Source organism: Danio aesculapii, chromosome 9 (genome assembly GCF_903798145.1).
Source record: "Danio aesculapii chromosome 9, fDanAes4.1, whole genome shotgun sequence".
In the NCBI taxonomy this organism is placed as follows: domain Eukaryota; kingdom Metazoa; phylum Chordata; class Actinopteri; order Cypriniformes; family Danionidae; genus Danio; species Danio aesculapii.
The window spans coordinates 40,978,349-41,000,919 of NC_079443.1; the positions used below are offsets into that span (position 1 = coordinate 40,978,349).

A 22,571-nucleotide genomic window follows, 5' to 3' on the forward strand; every position below is an offset into this window, starting at 1 on the left:
AGTGTTATATATTTAGCTGATTTTTGTCCTTACATTATCCCAAATGTTTCAAATTATCAAATAATATAGATAAAAATGTCTTGTGCCTTAATAGTAATTACATACAGCATCGATTTCAGGTTTAGTTTTACAGAAAACAGGAAAACACCAAACGAACCATTTAAGAAACCCTTGATTTCAGTAAAGAAAGTGTATTTCTTTCCCCCCCTTTTTGCCGAATAAACTGTTAGCTTTATTTATTTATTTTTCCTAACCTCTATACATTTAGTAGCCTGTAAGTTGCAACCCCTTAAAAACTCATCATCACTTATCTACTTATGGATGGCAAATAAATAGTGTTACAAGTAAGTTATACCGTTCTTTCAACTGCACCGCTAAAGTTGTGTGAGAATACTGATATAAGGAAGCAACAAAATGCCACAGACTAAGTTCACACCTAGCTGAGGACTCATTGTACATTTGCCACAACATCAGGGCTAAAGGCCAAAAGCATTTAATGGCACGAGCCGCATGCTGGTTTTAGCTCTCCTTCACACTGCGGTTGAATCGGCCCTGCAGCTTCCCTAAGATTTTACACAGATAAAAAAAGTGAGAGATGAACATCCCCTCTTGTTAATGTAGCACCAGCCTTCAGCACAGATGGCGAGGAACTGACAAGAATTAGCAGAGCAACTAATAGCAGAGTTCAACAGCACGCCTGATATATTATTCTACAAAACAGAACAACATCTACATTGAATAATATAAAATTTAAAATGTTACTTAGCATTACTGAATCAACTTAAATTTATTAATGTAGAGGTTTTTGATCGTTTAGATGTCATGGATTCTCAGATATAATCATGCCATGTGAGGGGTCAACATTCTAAATTGTAATAGACATTTTTATAATGTTTTTTATACCCATTGTACTGTATATATTTGACCAAATATCTGGTTGGTAGCAGTTTCTATGGTTGATGTAGCTTTCTGCCCAAATTCAGCTATCATTTTACATTTAACATCTGTCAGCTGTCATTTTACATTTAAATTGAATTAATGCAAGCAGACAGGTTTAATAAAACTGTTCAAAGTTTAAAAGTTTTTGTTAAAAATTATTTGTAAAAAAATTCAATATCATATAATATTGTAGCTATATAATAATACTGTAGTATACACACACACACAAACAAAGACACACACACACGCACGCACGCATGCACGCACGCACGCACGCACACACACACATATATATATATATATATATAAATAAAAGATAGCATTAGCATTATGGCCCACAGTAGCATTATAGCATTATGTTGATAGTTTACTTTTTCCTTTGCATCAGGAACTTCTCGAACACTGGCACAAACAGTTCACAGATGTGAAGTTTGTTTTTAGAGTTTACCTTCCAAATGTATATGCATAAAGTTTCTAATGATTTATTATTATATATAAGCTGTATCAGCCAGTACAATGGCTGCACTCCTTGAATCAAAGCTAAGCGAAAAGACAGCGGAACGGATAAAGCTATTTTTAAACACAGCGCTGTATGTGATGTTATATAGTAGGTTTGCTGTTGTTGTACTTTTAGCGTCGGTTGGAAAGTCTTTTATATATTATAGCAGTACAAAATCTGATTCTTTAAAGTGAATCGTTATGGGTGATTTGACTAAATTAACTTACTTGGTCCTTTATCTGTTTTTATATAAAAAAAAACTATATATATATATATATATATATATATATATATATATATATATATATATGTATATTTATAGCTTATTTTAAGTTAAGTTTAGTTAATGTATCAATGCTAATTGTTCATTTATTCACAACCATATTTTCTTTGTGGTTTTCATTAATTACTAAATGAGAGAATCTGTTTGTAGGTTAATTTAAAAAAACAGGTTTATACTTTCGAATACCTTTAAACTTGTTAGCTTCTTTTTGTTAGTACAATAGATTTGAGCTAACAAGCTAAAGCACTAGGTTGTGAAGAAGTAGCTTCTCTAACACTCTCACAAACAAATCACAGAAGTTTGTCTTTTTTTTTTTAAACAATTTTAGAACAGCAAATTAAGATGATTATTAGACTGTATTAGCCAATACATTGGCAAAATCAAACTCCTAAAATCAAACCTGGGAGGGAAAAAGTTTGCTGTGCTCACAGCTTTAGCTATATAGCATATCTGGCTTTTCTCTTTTGTAGCCATAGCATTATAAATATGATTCATTCAAGTGATTTAATTTATTGGAAAGTATGAAGTTGAAGAACTGAAGAACTGAAGTATACAGAATTTAGTATACTATATTTTCAAGTGAGTTATATAAAGTGTATTCTACCTTATTTAGGTTGCATTTAATGTAAATATCTCACTTCAATGCTAAATGTTGATTCATTTAATACTCTCTCTCTGCTTAGAGGGACAAAAGTGTCTTTGATTAATTTATAGGTTCAACAATCCGAAACTTTAATTTTTTTTCCCCCCAACAAGTATCTCCAAAGCTGCCACAAGTCTGTTTGGCAGCTTTTAGCTAACAAGCTAACACAATAGGCCACAGAAGTAAAGTTTGTCTTAATGCAACATATAAAATATTTTAACAGCAACTTAATACTCTAATCCAATACTTTCCAGATCAGTACACACAAAGAAAGATGGTTATCCTGTATTAGCAGTACACTGGCAAAACTCCTAAAATCAAAGCTGAGGGAACACAAAGATGACGAGATGAAGTCATTAGGTAAAACTTTATTTTGATGATCCCTACTGCACATTTTGTTGACAAAGTTACATTGCAACTACATGCCAATTAAATCTCAATTGAGTAATAGACTGTCTGCTTAATATCTGGTGATACTGCTACCCCAACAGACATTTAACTGACTATAAGAAACTTTGCAAGTACATGTGAACTTACACTAACCTAACCCTAACCCTAACAGTCTATTTGTAATCTAATGAGAATAAGTTGGTATGTAACTTAAATGTAACTTAATTTAACAAATGTGTTAAAGGGACCATCAAAATAAAGTGATACCAGTTATTGTAATACACAACATGTGATGTCATATTGTAGATTTGCTATGTTCACACTTTTAGCTAAATGCACTCTCAGAAATAAAGTATACAGAGCTGTCACTGGGCCAGTACCTTTTCAAAAGCTACACATTTGTAAAAAAAGAGTCCATAACAGTATCTCGAAGATACACACAAGTACCGAAATGTACATTTGAGGTACCAATATGGATCCTTTAGTTATAAATATGTATATTTTGAAAAGGTACTACCCCAGTGACAGCACTGTACCTTTATTTCTAAGTGTAGCACAGCTGGCTTTATTAAACAGCATTATACAATTTGATTAATTCAAGTGAATCAATCTATTTACATTTTATGTGTAAATCAGGGGTGTCCATCGGTCCTGGAGGGCCGGTGTCCCGCATTTAGCTCCAACTTCCTTCAACACACCTGACTGGAAGTTTTTGTATACCTAGAAAAAACTTGATTAGCTTGTTAAAGTGTGTTTGATTGGGATTGGAACTAAAATATGCAGTACACCAGCCCTCCAAGACAGAGTTTGGGCACCCCTGGTGTAAATAAACTGATGTATCCAGTTTGAATCAGATTCGGGAGTGCATTACAGGTCTAAAGAAAATTATAAATGATAAATGATCTTGAATAAAAGAAATACATGTATAGAGATTGCATACATCAGAATTATTAGCCCCCCTTTGTTTTTCTTTTTAAAATATTTCCCAAATGATGTTTAACAGAGCAAGGAAATTTTTACAGGATGTGTGATAATATTTTTGCTTCTGGAGAAAGCCTTATTTGTTTTATTTCGGGGGTAATAAATCTGGGGGGGCTAATAATTCTGAATAATTCTGAATAATCCCCGCCCTCAATTATGCAGACTTAATAAATTCTAATAAAAAACTAAATGGATGAATTATAAAAAATTAACCCCCTCACAGTTGTCATGAAGGGTAGGGCTAGCTATATGAACCAAAGCCATCTTTTTGTATCAGGCTGTAAACATGTTTTTATCAGCTGTAAAAATGGCCAATTTATCATTGCAGTCAGTGAACATCTGGAGTTTCTGGAACCAGCCCCCAAAGGCCAGTCGATGAATTGCAGTTTCAGTAACTTCCGTATTGGCTTCACGAGGAAGAGCGGGAGGTTGCCGCTTGGTCCGAACACAAACGAGTCACAGGTAACAAAATATCAAGCGTTTCTCCCAAAAAAATCCATCTAAGGATCTTTAGCTCCACTGACGCTCCGCCTCTATGCCCTTTTTTGGTCACCCCCGGTCAATGCAATGACTTGCGAACAAAATGGTGACGGTAATCCACGCCTACTTGCAGATTCATTTGTGCTCTTCAGAAATCTATGGGTGACGTCACGGATACTACGTCCATATCTTTTACAGTCTATGATTTCAATGCAAATTGTTGTTCTATTTGAAATCCTCTCAATTTAGAGGCACATGTTATATGCACAAATGTTTGAACCAATTACTTGACAATACTGACTTCACTTCAAATGTGATTTTGATTTACTTCAAAAAAGCTACAACATTTAGCTCCGAAGCTGCTAGCTGAGTTTTATTGACAGCTTTTAGCTAACAAGCTAACCCAACAAGTTTGTCTTTACGCGATATATAAAACAATATTACAGCAACTTAATACTCTGATCTGATACCTTCCAGACCAGTACACCCAAAGAAAGTGGATTATCCTTCATTAGCCAGCACACTGGCAAGGCAACACTCCTAAAATCAAATCAAAGCTAAGCAACGAGGCAGTTGAAGAGATAAAGCTCACCTCCACAGTTAAGTATATGAGTCATGTTCAGACAAGATCAGGCCAGTGAGTTTCGCTAAAAAACACAGAGAGAAAGACAGTAGCAAACTGACAAAACCCCAAACAATAGGGAGGGCTGAGTGGAGGTTTAGAGATATTCTGTTGCAATCATGTCTTAACCAACACAGCTCCTTCAATGCGAGCATATCTCTAGCATCTCTCTGCAAGTGCACGCATCTCTGAGGGTCTCTGACATTGCGGGCGCACAAACATCAACCCAGGACTTTGATGCATGCGGACTTTGAGAAGTAGAGGGGATGCCAGCATTGCTGCATTGAAAGCCACAGACGAGAGGAACCCACCACCACCACCTGGCATTTGGAGCTTCACCCAGAAATACAGACAGAGACGAGCCGAAGCAAAGGTCACCGACTGTGACAAGAAGCATGCTTTTTTTTTTGGTGTGTGTATGTGTGTCTGCAGCGCTGGTAGAGCCCCGGCGGGTTCAATGCTGTTTGAGGTCCTCCAGGGCTTCTCACAACACATTCACTGCAAAAATAAACAGGATCGTGTGTCTGTGTCCAGATAAAACATTTAAAAGTCCCGTTCCAGCAAGACGCACACAGAGAGATTATACCCCGTCAGTCAGAAAGCCTTTGGAAGATAGTTGGCATAACAAACAACATAAAGGGGCTTTACTGCTTTCGTAAAATCCCCTAAAATTATTTGTAAATATATATATATATGGTAACACTTTAGTTTAACTCACAATTCATGCTATTAACTACTGACTTATTACCTGCCTACTATTAAGCTATTTACTGTTCATTAGTAGTTAAATATGATCTAAATGTGCATCCCTAATCCTACCCAAAACCTAAACCCAACTTCTACCTTACTAACTATTAATAAACAGCTAATTAGTGATTTGTTAAGCTAGTAGTGTTAATTGCTTGTTAATACTGTGACTTGTGAGTTAACTAAAGGTTTACCAAATATATATATATATATATATATATATATATATATATATATATATATATATATATATATATACATATATATACATACATATATATGTATATATACGTATATATATATATATATATATATATATATATATATATATATATATATATATATATATATATATATATATATATATATATACATATATATACATATACAGTATATGTATGTATACGTGTATATAAAAATAAAAAAATAAAAAATAATATTAGGGGATTTTATAAAGCGGTAAAGCCCCTTTAGGCTGTGTTATATTTTTAAATTGCTATATTATTATTAAGTAAATTTAGCATCCAGCTGCTATTGTGCATTTCACCACAACTGAAATGCTAACCAACTAGCATCCAGATCTGTTTTTGTTTTTACTTCTAAATATTTATTAAATGGCCCATACATAGAACAATTTGTAACTTTTTTAATCCAACAAATTTGATTGATATTTTCTGATCCAAAGACATAATAACAATAATAATGGTGGATGAAGCAATTAGGTTAACTTAATAATTCTTATAAATTTAAGTGGATTGAACATAAAACAATTAAACTGTCACAAAAACCCTCAAGAATTGTATTTCATCTAATTTTGATAATTGAACAAACAACTTTTTGCGTGTAACGATTTTGAAGATATTTCTGCTCAAAAAAAGTGCTGTATAATAATTTTGTGGGAAACTATGATGGTGTGAGAACTATTCATTATAGTATATGGGAACTGTTCATTATAATGTTTAAAAAGCCAAAATTATTTCAAATCTAATCATAAACAATCCCAATTTTGTAACAATTATGCTTTTACTGTCACATGTTTACTGTTATAAATAAATAAATAAATAAATAAATAAATAAATAAATAAATAAATAAATAAATACATTTTATAAATAAATAAATCCCCGACTGTCTGTGCTCTATCACCCAGTGATACACTTAAAAAAATGCTGGTTTCCACACAATCGATTTGTGTTGAGACAACATGAATGAATTTAGTCAACATATAAGTTTTTAACATATTTAAGTGGATTAAACAAAACAATTAAATTGTCAAAAACCCCTCAAGTATTGTGTTGTTTTATATGTTGCTGTATATTAATTTTGTGGGAAACTATGATTTGTGGGAACTATTAATTAATGTGGGAACTATTCATTTTAATGAGCTAATTTCTTTAATCAGTTTATTTTGTTTGAAAAGCTGATTTTTTTTTTATGCTATCCCATGAACAATCCCAATTTTGTAACAATTATGTCTGTCACTATGTACTGTCACTTGTTGTATCTTCGCTCAATAAAGTAAAGTAAAGTAAAGTAAAGGTGATGCAGTGGCGCAGTAGGTAGTGCCGTCCCCTCACAACAAGAAGGTCGCTGGTTCGAGCCTCGGCTGGGTCAGTTGGCATTACTGTGTGTTTGCATGTTCTCCCTGCGTTCGCGTGGGTTTCCTCCGGGTGCTCCGGTTTCCCCGACAATCAAAGACATGCGGTACAGGTGAATTGGGTAAGCTAAAATTGTCCGTAGTGTATGGGTGTGAATGAGTGTGTATGGATGTTTCCCAGAGATGGGTTGCAGCTGGAAGGGCATCCGCTGCGTAAAAACATGTGCTGGATAAGTTGGCGGTTCATTCCGCTGTGGCGACCACGGATTAATAAAGGGACTGAGCTGAAAAGACAATAAATGTACGAATGAATGAAAATAAAATAAAATATACACAAAATGTAATAAAGAATATTACCTGACCATTTTTAACCAAATTTAAAATAAGTTTCTAATGATACAAACATTTTTTCTGTGCTCTTTATCACCAAAACAAAATCGATTTGTGTTGAGTCAACATAAATTAACTGAATGTAGTTTTTTACAAATGTACGTGGATTTAACATAAAACAATTAAGTTGTTGCAAAAAACTTAATTATGCTGTTTCATCTAATTTTAATAATTGAACAAACATAATTTCTTAATGTAATACTTTTGCTCCAAAAATTTGCTGTATAATAATTTTGTAGGAAACTATGACAGTGTGGGAACTATTCATTATAATGAGCTGATTTCTTTAATCAGCTCATTATCATTCATTCATTTTCTTTTCGGCTTAGTCCCTTTATCAATCTGGGATCGCCACAGTGGAATGAACCGCCAACTTATCCAGCAGCGGATGCCCTTCCAGCCGCAACCCATCTCTAGGAAAAATTCATACACACTCACTCACATTCACCTGTACCGCATGTCTTTGGACTGTGGGGAAAACCGGAGCACCCGAAGGAAACCCACATGAACGCAGGGAGAACAAGCAAACTCCACACAGAAACGTCAATTGACCCAGCCAAGGCTGGAACCAGCGACTTTCTTGCTGTGAGGCGACAACACTACCTACTGCTCCACTGTGTCGCCTCAGCTTTAAGTTTAAAAATACAAAAAAATATTTCAAATCTAATCATAAACAATCCTAATTTTGTAGCATTTACGCCTTTACTGTCACTGTATCTTTGCTAAAAAAAAAATAAAGTAAAATAAAAATATACCTCAAAATTGAAAATAAATGAACGAATGAATGAAAATAAAATAAAATATACACAAAATGTATTAAGGAATATTACCTGACCATTATTAACCCAATTTAAAATGAGTTTCTAATGAAATACAAACACATTTCCGGTGCTCTCTTTATCACCCACTGATACACTGTAAAACATGCTGGGTTCCACACAATCTGTGTTAAGACAACATGCAGGAATTCAGTTAACATATACGTTTTTTCTTTTACAAACTTGAGTGGACATAAAACAATTAAGTTGTCCCAAGAATTGTGTTGTTTTAGCTCATTTTATATGAGTAGTTTGAACAAACAGCAAATGTCAACTCCAGCTTTTTTTTCCTCTAAGCTTGCGTGCATTTGTTTGTCTGACTTCGACACACTCTCTCATATTTGCAAACCGGAGAAGGACGGTGGAAAGAAAAGAGATGGCCTTTGACTACAACCACAAGTCCATCAAAAAAAGGGGGCCTCATTCTATATGAAACCGCATATCTATTCTCAGTATAAGATCGAAAGATTCGCACAAGCAACAATACAGACACCACACAACCATGTGACAACAGCTCTGTGTGAAAATGAGAAGGAAAAGAGAGGAACAGACAGAAACGGCTTCAATGATGAGTCTATTTAATGCAGAAAAGCCCATGCTTTATAAACCAACATACAACAACACACATTCCTTAAAGACGCCAAGATTACAAAAGTCAACCGTTGTAGAACAGCAAACCTTTTATATCTTTAAAAATAAAAATATATGTATTCATTTATTCAGATATTTGACTCGAATCAAATAAACAAACTCTTCAACAGTTCCATACAAATTCCTTATAAGAAGATTTGACAACATTGTACCTGAGAAAACCCCAAAAAGCAAACTGACACACAGCAAAAGTGAACCCCCTTTCGACATGTTTACCAAAATAGACTGTATATAATTCATACGTTAATTCACTTATATAAAAATACACTGCAAACCCTGGTCTTGCTGTTTGTAAGGTTCCACAGTGAATAAGAACAGTTAAAAAATGCCTTTCTCTCTCTCTCTCTCTCACACAAAAATATATATTTACACAGCTGAGAAAATAGCAGTCCCATACACTTTAAGGTAAAAAGTGAAACCTGACTCTAGAGTGCCTTTCTTTAATTTCAAGTACTCTCCAGTCCTAAAAGTGTGGACTCATGGACACGTCTTGTTCGTGTGCTCTTGGTCATTCGGTTGTAAACATAGTCTTACATCAACGTTTCCTTCACCTTGTTCCTTTTTTTTGTTGGAAAAAAAAAAAAAATTAACAAAACAATGTTTTGATATACAATAAGCTCTGATAATAATCTGATAAAATGCCCTGGAATTATGGAGCACATTCAATATCATGCCTGCATGTGACACTGATCAACAAACTAACAAACAACAAAAATACATAAAGATATTCATGCTTCACTAGAACAACTAAAATTCTTCAAAATGGATTTGAGAGGTGTGTGTGTGCATGTGTGTGTGTGTGATGTCTGACTTTTTTGGAGGTGTAAAAAAAGGCTAGTTTTTATGCAACAATAAAATGGCGTTCAAACAATATGACTGCATTTCTATCAGTGCCTTTTAAGTCGTTCTCCTTGTAATGTTTAAAGGGCGTATTCACAGTTTTCCTCAAAGCAGAGAAGGCAAAAGCAAAGCTTTAAAAAAGAATAGTCTGATAGTGATGTAAGGCTCTTTTAGCACTGACATAAAAGCCCAACAAATGTGCAAGAGAGCTTCAGAACGCTGTGACTGCTGCAGTCGCGCAGCATTCGCATTGATTAAAGCTTGTGCTACAGAATTCTTACTGTAAATATTAAAAATACATTAAACGAAGAAAGAGCCCATAAAAAGGGAAGTGAAACGCTGCTACATGAACCTTAAAAACAAATAATCTACATTTCCACGGCGTGAAAAATTGAGCATGAGAAAATGCATAAAGTGTTGGAGGGGGCGAAGCATTGTCTGATTAATAAACCGCGTTTTATCTTGTAAAGCTCTTGTGCAGCGATTAAAATCTCCAATCTTGTAACACATTAAAAAGTTATTGTTAGAACTTGCAAGCACATGTAACATGTGCAAAAGTATTTATCTGTATCCAAAAATGCAATTAAGTGCATCTTTCAAACTCAAAAACTACATCTAGCTCCATACGAAGGTCAAAATAACGTATAAAGAAAACACTAAAATAAAGAGTGTGTGTTGTAGCACTTAAGAGAGTCACAGATGTTCAACCATTCATTAATAATGAGGCATTCGGTCTGAAGGCTGAATGAAATTCACTGATTTCAATCAAAAGTATGGCAACCCTTGTTAAAGCATGAGAATAGGTGCAGACTTGTTCCCTGTTGAATCACACATGCCGATACAGTGTGCTGTGATTAGCTAAACTACACTGACCTTTGTTCGCTTTATCAATAGCATGGAAATAGCATATTTTCACCCAAGGCCTCAAGCTAATAGTGCAAAAACAGGTTTCTCAAGGCATGTCGCAGTGCTGTTTAAGTGCATAAGAGCGCGAGAGATGAGCGTAAGTGTGCAACAGCAGCAAAACAAAGCATTTTGTCCATGGCCATCTCGGTTTCGCTTCCAAAATCGACGAGACACGAGGGGATTGTCAGCAACACTTCATTAAAATATGTCCCAAAGACTTTCTTTTTTGTGAAACTAGCACCGACATAGGGAACAGGACGTTAGCGCAAAAAAACCTAAAGCTTCGGTTCGTAGGAAACATTCGGTTCATCATAAAGAAGGGATGAGAAAGACACTTAAAAAGACTCCATAAAAGGCAAAAATCGTGCCGTTGGAAACATCAGCAAGGCACTGAGAAGCCGCAGCAGCATGAAGCTATGAAATAAAGTCCTTTGTTTTCTTTCTTTTGTATGGTTTAGTTCTTCAGTGGTCCTCTAGTTGCTGGGTTTACCTGTAAAATTGTTCAAAGTCCATGAATGACAGCATGCATCGAGGTAATATAGATGAGGGAAAAAGTAATAAAAGAAAGAAAGAACTTCACAACTTTACTTGACATGTAGCTGCTCTGCTGGATGGTTCAATACAAACACAACAACGAACTGTGTGTGTGGGGTGAAAAAATAAATCAAATCAAATCAAATAAAAAAGAGGAGTCAAACATTCACAACAGATACTCACAGCCCCTTTCCCAGAAAAACAAACAAACAATAATAATCATCGAACAGCTCCAAAATGAAAACATTTCTATTGGACCCAAACCTTCATATATCTGCCGACGGTTGCTCACGTAATGCTTCGGCAGTAAAGCGGCTAACGAAAGGTGTGTTCCCCGCGGACGATGTGCGAAGAGAACTCGTAGCGATCTTTGCTGCAGTGGCCGCAGATGTTGCACTCCAGCGGGTCTCTATATCCGTGGCAGCCCATGTGGATGGTGTACATGACGTGGTCAAGGAAGAGAACACGGCAGTGTTCACATTGGAACACCCTCAGCTCTTGTCCCTCACGGGCGAACACGCGGACGCCGTCCCTTGCAGCGACCCGACTTGGTTCCATTGACCTGCCTTCCTCTGCCCGACCAAACCCTGGACTGGATCTCAACCTTGGTCCGGTGGCACTGAGCTTATCCCGTGGGCTGCTCCGCGCCGAATCGGCTGAATCCTGTCCACTGTTGCATGGCGAGCCATCTTGGGCTGATTGGGGATTCTTGGGTCTGACCAATGGAATTGCACCATTGGTTGGTTGTGGGAATTCAGGGTTTGGCTGAGGCATCGGAGGAGCCTCGCGGCTACTAGGTCGGTCCATCCGTGGGCCGATCGGGTACACCGGATGAAACAACGGGTTAACCATTGGTACAACTTCGGCCATAGAGAGGGATGGATGGTGCATCATAGGCCTTAAGGAGTCAGAGCCCAGATAGGAGATGGCATTGCTAAGAGCGTGGTCCATCATTTGGGCCTGCATCAACTCTGCTTCCTTCTCATACTTCAAGCCCATCTCATAGTTCAGCTCGGGGTATGAATAGCGAACCATTTTCTCACCTTAACAGACAATGCAATAAAAGATGCATTAAGAACAGCTTCAAAGCATACTTTCCATTATGATAAAAAATAGGCCAACATTACCACTTTATGAAAGCCCCTACTGTAAGAGATTTGTTGATAGGGAAAAAAATGGCATAGGGGATGAGGGGGAGGTATTTCAGTGCTTTTGCGTTCACTCACAAAATATTTCTGCTCTAACAGTAAACTTTATTTACTTGCAAATGCATTCAGGTACAACTAACTAACTTTAACTAACAAATGTGAATGCTATATATACAGTGCTCAGCGGATATGAGTACACCCCCCACAAAGCTCTCATTTAAATTCTATAGGATGCTTTACAATATTATATTTGTGCATATACATTAGATTAGGCAGTACTGAAGCCAAATATGGAGGTTATCTAACAAAATAACTTACAAGAAAAATATTAAATAAAATTTTCAAAAATAACAACAATCAAGAGAAACAAAACAGATATACAATTTAGTTGAAATGTTGTAGGTTGCAATATTTTTTTAATATTTTGCTTTAATTTAATTGTATTATCTTTCCATTTCTAAAGATGTTCTGTGACTAAAATATTATTTTAATTAACATCCGTTTATTAAATCCATTTTGTTCAGATGCACCAATATATATGTCACCCATATTCACTGAGAAATGGATAAAAATATTGATTTTCAAAATGGGTTGTACTCATAATGCTGAGCACTGTATATATCAATCACTTTTGAGCAAAATTTGAAATATGCTAGATGCACAATAATAGGTGCTAAGTGTGTGTGTCCTAATTTCTATTGAGGCTGCTTAAGTAACCTTAGAACTTTCATTTTCTCTGGATTTTTTGGATGTATTAGTAAGAGGTTTGAAGTAAGTTTGAATAAAATGTTCATATTTCTTTATTTCTTTAAAAGATTTGATAAGTTTTCTGGCAATTGCAAACATGAAAATAGGTTAAATAGAAAAAAAGGTCTAAATACAGTGCTCAGCATATATGAGTGCACCCCATTTTGAAAATCAATATTTTTATCCATTTCTCAGTGAATGTAGGCAATGTATTTTGGTGCATTTAAACAAAACAAATTGATGAAACAGATATATTTATTAAAACAATATTTTAGCAACCAAACATATTGAGAAATTGAAACATAAAACAATTACATTAAAGCAAAATATTGCAAAACCTACAAAATTTCAACAAAACTTTTCCATTGTTTTGCTTCTCTTGATTTTTCCTCTTTTTTAAAATTGTATTTAATATTTTTCTATAACAAAGTTGGGTTAACTAGTTTTTAGACCGTTATTGTAAGTTATTTTGTTAAGTTAGCTCCAGATTTGGCTTCAGTACTGACTAATCTAATGTATATACACAAATATAATATTGTATAGCTTCCTATTAAACATATTCATTAAAATGAGATATTTTTGAGGGGTGTACTCATATATGCTGAGCACTGTATGTTTTTATTTGCATTATTAAAAATCAGCATTACTCCATTTAGATATTTTCATAACTGTTATGAAGTAAAATAATTGACATTGTTTTGTCTGATTATAAATGCATATAAACAAGTCATAAAACAAGTGCATATATACAAGTCTGATAATTGATCATGCACAATAATTAGTGTGTGTGTGTGTGTGTGTGTGTGTGTGTTTGTTTGTGTCTTAATTTATATTGGAAAGTCTCAGTCTTAAGTCTTTTTCTCTGGATTTTATGGATGTATTAGTAAAATTTTAGGTTGGAGTTAAATGTTAATGTTCGTTTGTTCTATTATTTAAAATGTCTGATAACTTTTCTGGCAAATTTAAAAAGTATACAATGTCATTCAGAGTTTTTTTTTACAATTGCCAAAATGAAAATAGGTTAAATAGAAAAAAAATAAATAAATAAATAAAATAATAATAACAACAACAACAACAACAACAACAACAACAATAATATTAATAACAATGATAATAATAATAATAACAAAAAAAAAAATAATAATAATAATAATAATGATAATAATAATAATAATAATAATAATAATAATGATGATGATGATGATGATGATGATGATGATAATAATAATAATAATAATAATAATAATAATGAATATAATAATAATAATAATAATAATAATAATAATAATAATAACGAATATAATAATAATAATAATAATAATAATAATAATAATAATAATAATAATAATAATACATTTTATTTTAAAAAGTCTTTCTGCCAACTCAAAGACACCGTACAGTAAAACAAGAGCAATACGAGAAATAATATAAAAGTATACACAACAATAGTTCAGACACATTTAAGTATTAAAATAAGTTTATATTTGCATGACTATATTTCCATAACTTTTATGAAGTAAAATGATTGACAATGTCTGAAAACAAGGCATCATTTTCATTTTATGCAAGAAAAATGTAAAACATAAATGACAACGTGTCTTAACAGACAATAATTGTTTTAAATTTGTTAGAAATATCCTCAGTAGTTTTTAGTATAAAAACAAAAATGTCATTTTACTCATAAAATCATAACTATAATTGTTCATGTGTCATCATTGGATCAGTGCATTGCTGTAGGCGTTCTGACAGAAACATCATAAGTTGTCAGTGACGTTAATGTAACTCAAACAACCAGAGCAAACAAACAACACCATAATAAAGCATTGCATGTCTCTGTATCTTTAAGTAGCATTCAGATGTCATGCGGTCATTTACTTATTTCCAAAATAAACAAGCTTTATGCATTGTGTTTGTTATTTGTGTCTCGAATGACTTGTGCATCTAATCTAATCTAGTATTTGAACTATAAACTGCAACAAAAAAATCATCACTTTTGATCACAATATTAAATAAACACATAAAAAAAGAGCAAAATTCTTTTGGGACGACGTTAAGGGGCAATAAAATTTACAGTAAAAGCTGTATTTAAATGTCTGCAACTTTGTTTTCATTGTGTTAATGATGGAAAGTCCCGTTTGGAGACTGAAGTGAGAAAATTTAACCCATGCATATTATGGATGCGGTAAACTGCTCTGGCGTAGTCAGTAAAAGCAATGGCAAAGTTACAGGTGCGCAAAAACCACAGAATGAAAAAAAAAACAACTCCTACTCAAACTTTTTTCTCTTTCACTTTAATACTTAGTTTGATTTACGCAGATATTGTCAATACAGACATAATATGTTTCCTTTCAAATAATATCTCTCGGATGAAGTAGTGCCACATATTTTATCTTCTATAAGAAATATTCCATCACAATTTCATTGTATTAATCGTTTTTTCTTTAAGTGTGTGTGTTCAACTCTCTGTTCCCTCATGTGGAAACTCAGCGTTCACTAAACAGTTGCATGTGGTATTTCAGCTCAAAACCTCCATGTTAGTGACTAACTACCCGCAATCCAGTTTAACCAAGCGCTAAATGCTCTGAAATAGCAGTGTGCTGTATTTAAATAAGACAACTGGCTTTATTTGTAAGCATAAGTACACCTCCTTTCTCTCAGACACGAACACTATATTGAGGGTATACCTTTTATGACTATGGAGGAAGTAATTAATGAAATGATGATTTAATAATAAATGAGCTTTATTTTCCTATTCAGATGGCCAAAAGTATCATTGGTTATGAATAAATGTTTCTTTATTTAAAGGGAAATGATTCTGCCATCATTTAATGACCCTGACTGAGTTTTTTTGATCTGTCGATTACAAAATAAGATATTATGGTCACACTTTATTTTGATGGTCCATTTGAGTATTAGTAGACTGTCTGCTTAATATGTGTTGATACTGCTCCTCCAACAGACATTTAACTGACTATAAGAAACTTTGCAAGTACATGTCAACTTACACTAACCTAACCCCAACCCCAAACCTAACCCCAACCTAACAGTCCACTTATAATCTAGAATTAGTTGTAATGTAACAACAAATGGACCATCAAAATAAAGTGTGACTGATATTTTGAAGAGAGTTGAAAACTTTTAATCATTGACATCCATAGTGGGAAGAACAAACGCTAAGGTAGTCAATGGCTACTGGTTTCTGACATTATTCATATGTTTTTTTTGTGTTCGACAGACATAAAAATGGTTTGGGTGAGTAAATGATGGTGGAGTTTTCCTTTTTGGGTGAACCATCCCTTTAAAACAACACCTTGTAGATTTAGCAGCACAGTTAAAACTTTGAAGATCAATCTGTTGCATACTGTAGATTCAACCACATTTAGTGCTGAGGTGACACTTACCCACAAACTTCTGTGGCGTGGTGCTCTTCCGTTTACCCACATTTCCTTGCAGTCGTTCAATTACAGGAGGCCGGTCGAAAGCTGCCATCCCAGCAGGCTCCAGAGGCCTCTGTTCTTTGGGAACCTCCCCTGGAGAAATGACAAAACGATTCAGCATATAAAACAATTCAGGATATCAAATAGATCCTTTCTTAATACCTACAGAAAACTATTGCATTTCTTCCTCATTGTTTTTCAGCCAGTTAGTTTTGAACCAATCACCTAGTTTTGAACCAAAGACCTCATTTATAAATGTGAACAGTGGATATAGTTTCCTAAATATTTTCCATAAATGATTTATAAAAAGTCTATATAAACATATTTTTTCTTTATAAAGTTCATCTTATATGCAGTATGTGCAAGCAACCCACTTAATGACCACAAATATCTCAATTTGCTTCAGAAGAATTGCAGGAATCATCAATATTGGATAAATGCACTCCCAGAAAATGTGTGTGCCACATGTGGACATATTTTATTCATTTTATAAAAAAAGCACTCATAAAATGTATTAATTTCAATGATGCACTGATTAAAAGCACATTAAATGTTATTTTATATAAATAATGTTTCATTTATAGAATACCTGGTGTATTTAGTAATAAAAAGTATGGATACAGCAACGTGTGCCATTATGAATATTGATTGTTCCTTATTTTTGATGTCCATTTATCTTGGACTGTCCATGTATATTTTCCATGTATCCATGGCTATTTGGAACATAAATGTTTGTAAGGCCTCTGAGACACAAACATGGCTATTTTATTAAAGGCAAACAACAATATCAAAACAACACTGATTTCAGGTAGAATGGTATTGTGTGAATGAAGAAAAAAACCCTTCTCGCTGTCAGCCCCTACCAGCAGGGGCTAACCAAGCTAACCAGCAAAACCAATGTACCGATAGTGTCAACAAAATGTACTCCACAAATGTAGCAATCTTACATTACCAATTCATTTTGTTTTGTATTTTCCAAAAAATACCAGCTCATGGAACAAGGTCGTGACATCAAATAAATGATGTTAGAAAATGTGATAAGATTTAGACTTACCATGCCAACATGCATTACCATGACCCCTTAGTGTAAACAATAAACAATATAACCCAAAAGGGTAGTTTTGCAGTTCTAGTTCCCTCACATGTGTTGCTTTATTTCTCTGTTTTCGTGTCTCCCATCTGGCGTCTGTACTATGCCGCTGGATTAGCTGGCTAGCCAGTTAAGTTTCAGTTTAGTCTGCACCAATCTTGGGTAATATTGGAGAATTTTAGGTGAAACGAAGGCAGCTAGACTTATTTGACTTCGGCTCTTATTTGACAGGGTTTTATAGAGTTACCTTTATGGTACTTAAACTTAGAATTGGTGCAAACTAAACTGAAATTTAACTGGCTTGCCACCTAATCTCGCTTAATGGTACAATTCCCAGATGGAAGACTGTTGTATCTGCATTACTTCACAATGAACCAACAAAACTCAATTAACCTGCGGTCACACTAGAGTTTGAGCATACAAAATTCTGATGTAGGTCACTGTGAAAAGGGGCGGGATTAAACAAGATGATTAGACATTAAAAAAGGGGCTAACCAGCAAAATCCTATACAAATGGTACCAACAAAAGTTATGCCACAAATGTTAGCACTGCATGTTGTTTTGTTTTGAGGAAATTTACCAGCTTGTGGAACACTTCTGTCCCATCCAAGGCTGAACATTTTGCAATAATTTAGAAGAATTTCAGCAAACATAGTGGCTAGCCATGCTAACCAGCAAAACCTTGCACCAGTGTTGTTAACGAAATTAAAAACGCAAATGTTTTGTGCAACAACGACTTGCATTTTTTCTTTTGAAGAAACATATTAGCTTGTGGAACACCGTGGTGCCATGCTAACCCACAAAACCCTGTACCAATGGCATTAAGAAAAATAACCCTGCTACTGTTTTGTGCAACAATGACTTTGTTTTTTGAGGAAACATACCAGGTTGTTGAACACTGTTATGTCATCCAACACCAAAATTATTTAGCAAAAAAATACAACATTAAATAAAACCAGTTAACCATAAAAACCTTCAAGCCAGGCTCATTTTGAAAACGTAGTCCCATGGATGTTTCTGGAGACCGTGAAATACGTCCATGAGAGGCTAGTAAATTGATTTATATTGCATAGTTTTCGGGAGTTTGTGTAATACTATTGTGTGCAAAATCAATAACAATAACAGTAACAATATCACTAAATAACACAGAGGATAACGGTGCCACATAGCTAAACCTTGACCCTTTAGTGTCACCAAAATGTACCCTACATATGTTAAATGTAGTAAACCTATATTACTAACTGGTATTGTTTTGTTTCCAACTTTCCAGCTCTTGGAACAGCACTGTGTCATCCAAAAACTGAAACAATTTCACAATAAATCTAGATCACTGAGGTGGAAAAGCATCACCTTATATTCCCATGAGCCATTTACCTGGATAAGGGCCAGGATTGGAGGCAGAGTCCATTCCGACGCTCTGCAAGTAATTATGACACCGTTCTTTGTGCTCCTCCAATGACGTGCGCTGCTTGTAGCTCCGCCCACAGTAGTTGCACTTGTGTGGCTTGCCCACTGAAAGACATCAAAGAGTAGCAGAATAAGTATTAGGAAATTAAACAAGTCATTGTCACTGCTCACACAACTGAGTTTCAGTCCTCAACTGAGTAAGCGAGAAAGTGGGCACAGTCAGATTTCATGATGATGCAACCACTACAACGTAGTGGGGGGGGGGGGGGGCAGAATTAGGTTTTATAATAGTTGTTTTTTGATGTTGTTTTTTTGTCATCAACCTGTTATTGGCGCTACTTGGAAAGTCTCTTTGAACAATAAACAGAAAGCGAGTGAGTGTTTCTCCTCAGCCGGATAAGGGTGTGAAGTGATTCACTGTCAGTTCCACTCAGATTAGGTCAGTGCAAGGGCGATAATGCGGGACAAAACCAACCTCCCAATAGAAGCAAGCATCTTGTCCTTCCGTCGTGGGCAGAGGAGAGGAGGAGGAAGAGGACGACGCTTGGCCTCCAGAAACAGCTAATGGAACGATTGCTTCATCGATTCATTCCGAGTTTCATTCATCAATAAGTTGAGTCATTCATTTATCTGTCATGTTTTTCTCTTTCGCTCATCGCTAATAAATCGGAATATGTCCCACCATTACGTCTGCACTCTTCTGTTATGTCAGCTAAAAAACCTAATTGAATTTGAGACAGGGGTTGCAGTAAGCTCTCTCTTTCTGTGGTCAATCGTTTGGTCTCAGGGACTTTCAGAATTATTCATAAAGAGCGCAGCACTGAAACAAAACTCCCTAGTGAATTGAGTCATACTCTAAGCACTCAGCTAACCAGTCTCTTGGTGCACGTGAGAAAATAATGAAAATTCACACCTGTTACTAGCAAGCCTGTGGGATTACCTGTAAAGCGTGCCATTCGTAAAAATACCCCACTACTCTTTTTGGTAACCATCTTCAAAGTGGCAATGTGCTTTCAGTCTGAAGCAAACAGTGAAAGTGAGACAACTACTAGCTGCGATGCTGTCTAGTGACCTTTCACGTGTAGAGCGCATGTCAAACAATGGAGGCCCTGTCACTTCTTTTGGGATTGTGGCAACATAAAATGGCTTTGAAATACTTGGAATTAAATAAAGTTTTACTTTCAGTGTGCTGAAACTATTTACAGTGTTGCTAAAGGCTTATAGGCTTAAAGGCTATATATATATATATATATATATATATATATATATATATATATATATATATATATATATATATATATATATATATATATATATATATATATAATAGAGGCATGTTCAGTAACAATTATCATGCCATCGAATTGGTTCAATTCAATATCTTGGTGCATCGACAATGCTTTCCACAAACAATTTTATATTTTACTTCACAGCACAACAATTCTTGTACTAAAATGTATAATTTTTAAATACATTTTATGTGCATTTGTAATACAATTTTGTTCTTTAATACAAGCAGTCAGATATATGGACTGTTCTTTTAATTTGACCAGCTGAAAGAAAACACTCTTTTTGAATGCATCAAACAAAACTCAAATACATGCATAAAACACCATAAGCATTTATTGCAAATAAACAAACATAAATACTATCCCGCTTGCTTTTAGAGCATTATTGAGCGTGTTGTTAAACGACAATGATTGGTCACGCGCTCAACAGAAAGGGTGATTGGCTCTAACTCTCCGCAACTGTACACAGCTAAGCGCCACTGATAAACGGCAGCGGCGATCACAGTTGATCCATGATAGATGCGATGGTGAAAACTCACTCTGTAGACACGCAAACACACACACAGGGAATTGTGTGGAGTTTCTGGGTTTTAATTACTCGCGCTTACCTCCCTCGCCATAGTATTCTACCGCCACATAGTGCATAAGATAAATGACCGGTCAGGATATATTACTGAACCAATACCAAATTGTCCGCATCTGCATCACAGTGCAGTGAAGAAACAATTAATTTTGACACCCCTAATATATATATATATATATATATATATATATATATATATATATATATATATATATATATATATAACACTCCCTGACAACAGTCTTGTTGTCAATTCCAGTTGTAAGAGCAACAAATAATAACTTGACTTCTAGTTGATTAAATCATCTATTGAACTGCATCTCAATCATCACAAATACTGCAGAAGACCTATTGCAACATCAACAGCCTGAGGTATCAAGACACTTGTGCTGCCCATTACATTACAAACCACAGGAGAGGCCAAATGCTTCAGCAGGATAGCACTCCTTCTCATCAAAGTTCTTGAAAGCAAAGAAGGTCAAGGTGCTCCGGGATTGGCCAGCCCAGTCACCAGACATGAAAATTATTGAGCATGCTTGGTGTAAGATGAAGGAAGAGGCATTAAAGATGAATTCAAAGAATATTGGGAGAACTCTGGGAGTCCTGTAAGAATGCTTTCTTTGCCATTAACTTTGCCAAGTTATTTGGGTCATTGCAGAGATGTATGGATGCAGTCCTCCAAGCTCAAAGGAGCCATACACAATATAAATTCTTTTTCCATTGCACCATGACTTTATATTCCATACTGTACATTATTTCTGTTAAGTTATAAGTCCTTTGTCTAAGCAAAGTCACACCTTACTGTCCTTATTAAATAATTAAAAGTCAAGGCATGATCATATATTATTTTGGTGAAATAAGCGTAATCGAAAGGCCCTTGCCTTTCATATTAGCCACTTCTGATATCAAATGATCAACTTGAAGTCAAGTTATTATTTGTTGTTCCTAAAACTTGGATAAGCAACAAGACTTTGTCAGGTAGTGTATATATATAAAACACAATAATGCTTAAAATAATATCTAAACTTGAATTCACACACAAATACACAAGTAAACTTTCCCATTTAATGCATTGTTTAAAAATAACAACAGTATGTTTAATTAATTAATTAATTAATATATATTATAGCATTTTTTAATTTAGAGAATTATAAACCATTTTATTGATATGCATATAAAACAAGCAGTATATTTAACATTTATGATAAAAATAATAAAGTAGATAATAAAATCAAACAAATAAATATAAAAACAGTCACATTCTGAGGACTGACTAATGTTTATTATTATTACTGTTAGTCTTATGTGATTCAGTAAAGGTCAGGGATCTAGGGCAGACCCCATTAATATGTCAGTAGTTTTAGGGTCTTCATATGTCAGTGGGTGACTGTATCAGAAACAGCTTCACCTCAAGAGAAAGCTCTAAATTTGGGTTGTCACACTTTCAATATGTCTTACAAAATAAATATACAAATTTATCGTGTGCAAGACAGCACTTGAAAAAGTTTGCCAGGGACATTTTACAGGATACAGTGCATCCACACTGACAAAT

General features: G+C 34.7%; 1 protein-coding gene across 2 annotated transcripts in view; it reads right to left on the reverse strand.

The window, feature by feature from the left end:
* Positions 1-8,948: 8,948 nt before the first annotated feature.
* Positions 8,949-22,571, reverse strand: part of ikzf2 (IKAROS family zinc finger 2) — a 53,066-nt gene continuing 39,443 nt past the window's right edge. For both annotated transcript variants that reach the window (XM_056465709.1, XM_056465708.1), the window contains exons 6-8: positions 19,115-19,252; positions 16,615-16,743; positions 8,949-12,361 (exon numbers count right to left, since the gene is read on the reverse strand). In XM_056465709.1, the coding sequence (XP_056321684.1) occupies positions 11,634-12,361; positions 16,615-16,743; positions 19,115-19,252 (995 nt within the window). In that variant the 3' untranslated portion in view covers positions 8,949-11,633. The remainder of the gene's footprint in view (positions 12,362-16,614; positions 16,744-19,114; positions 19,253-22,571) is intronic.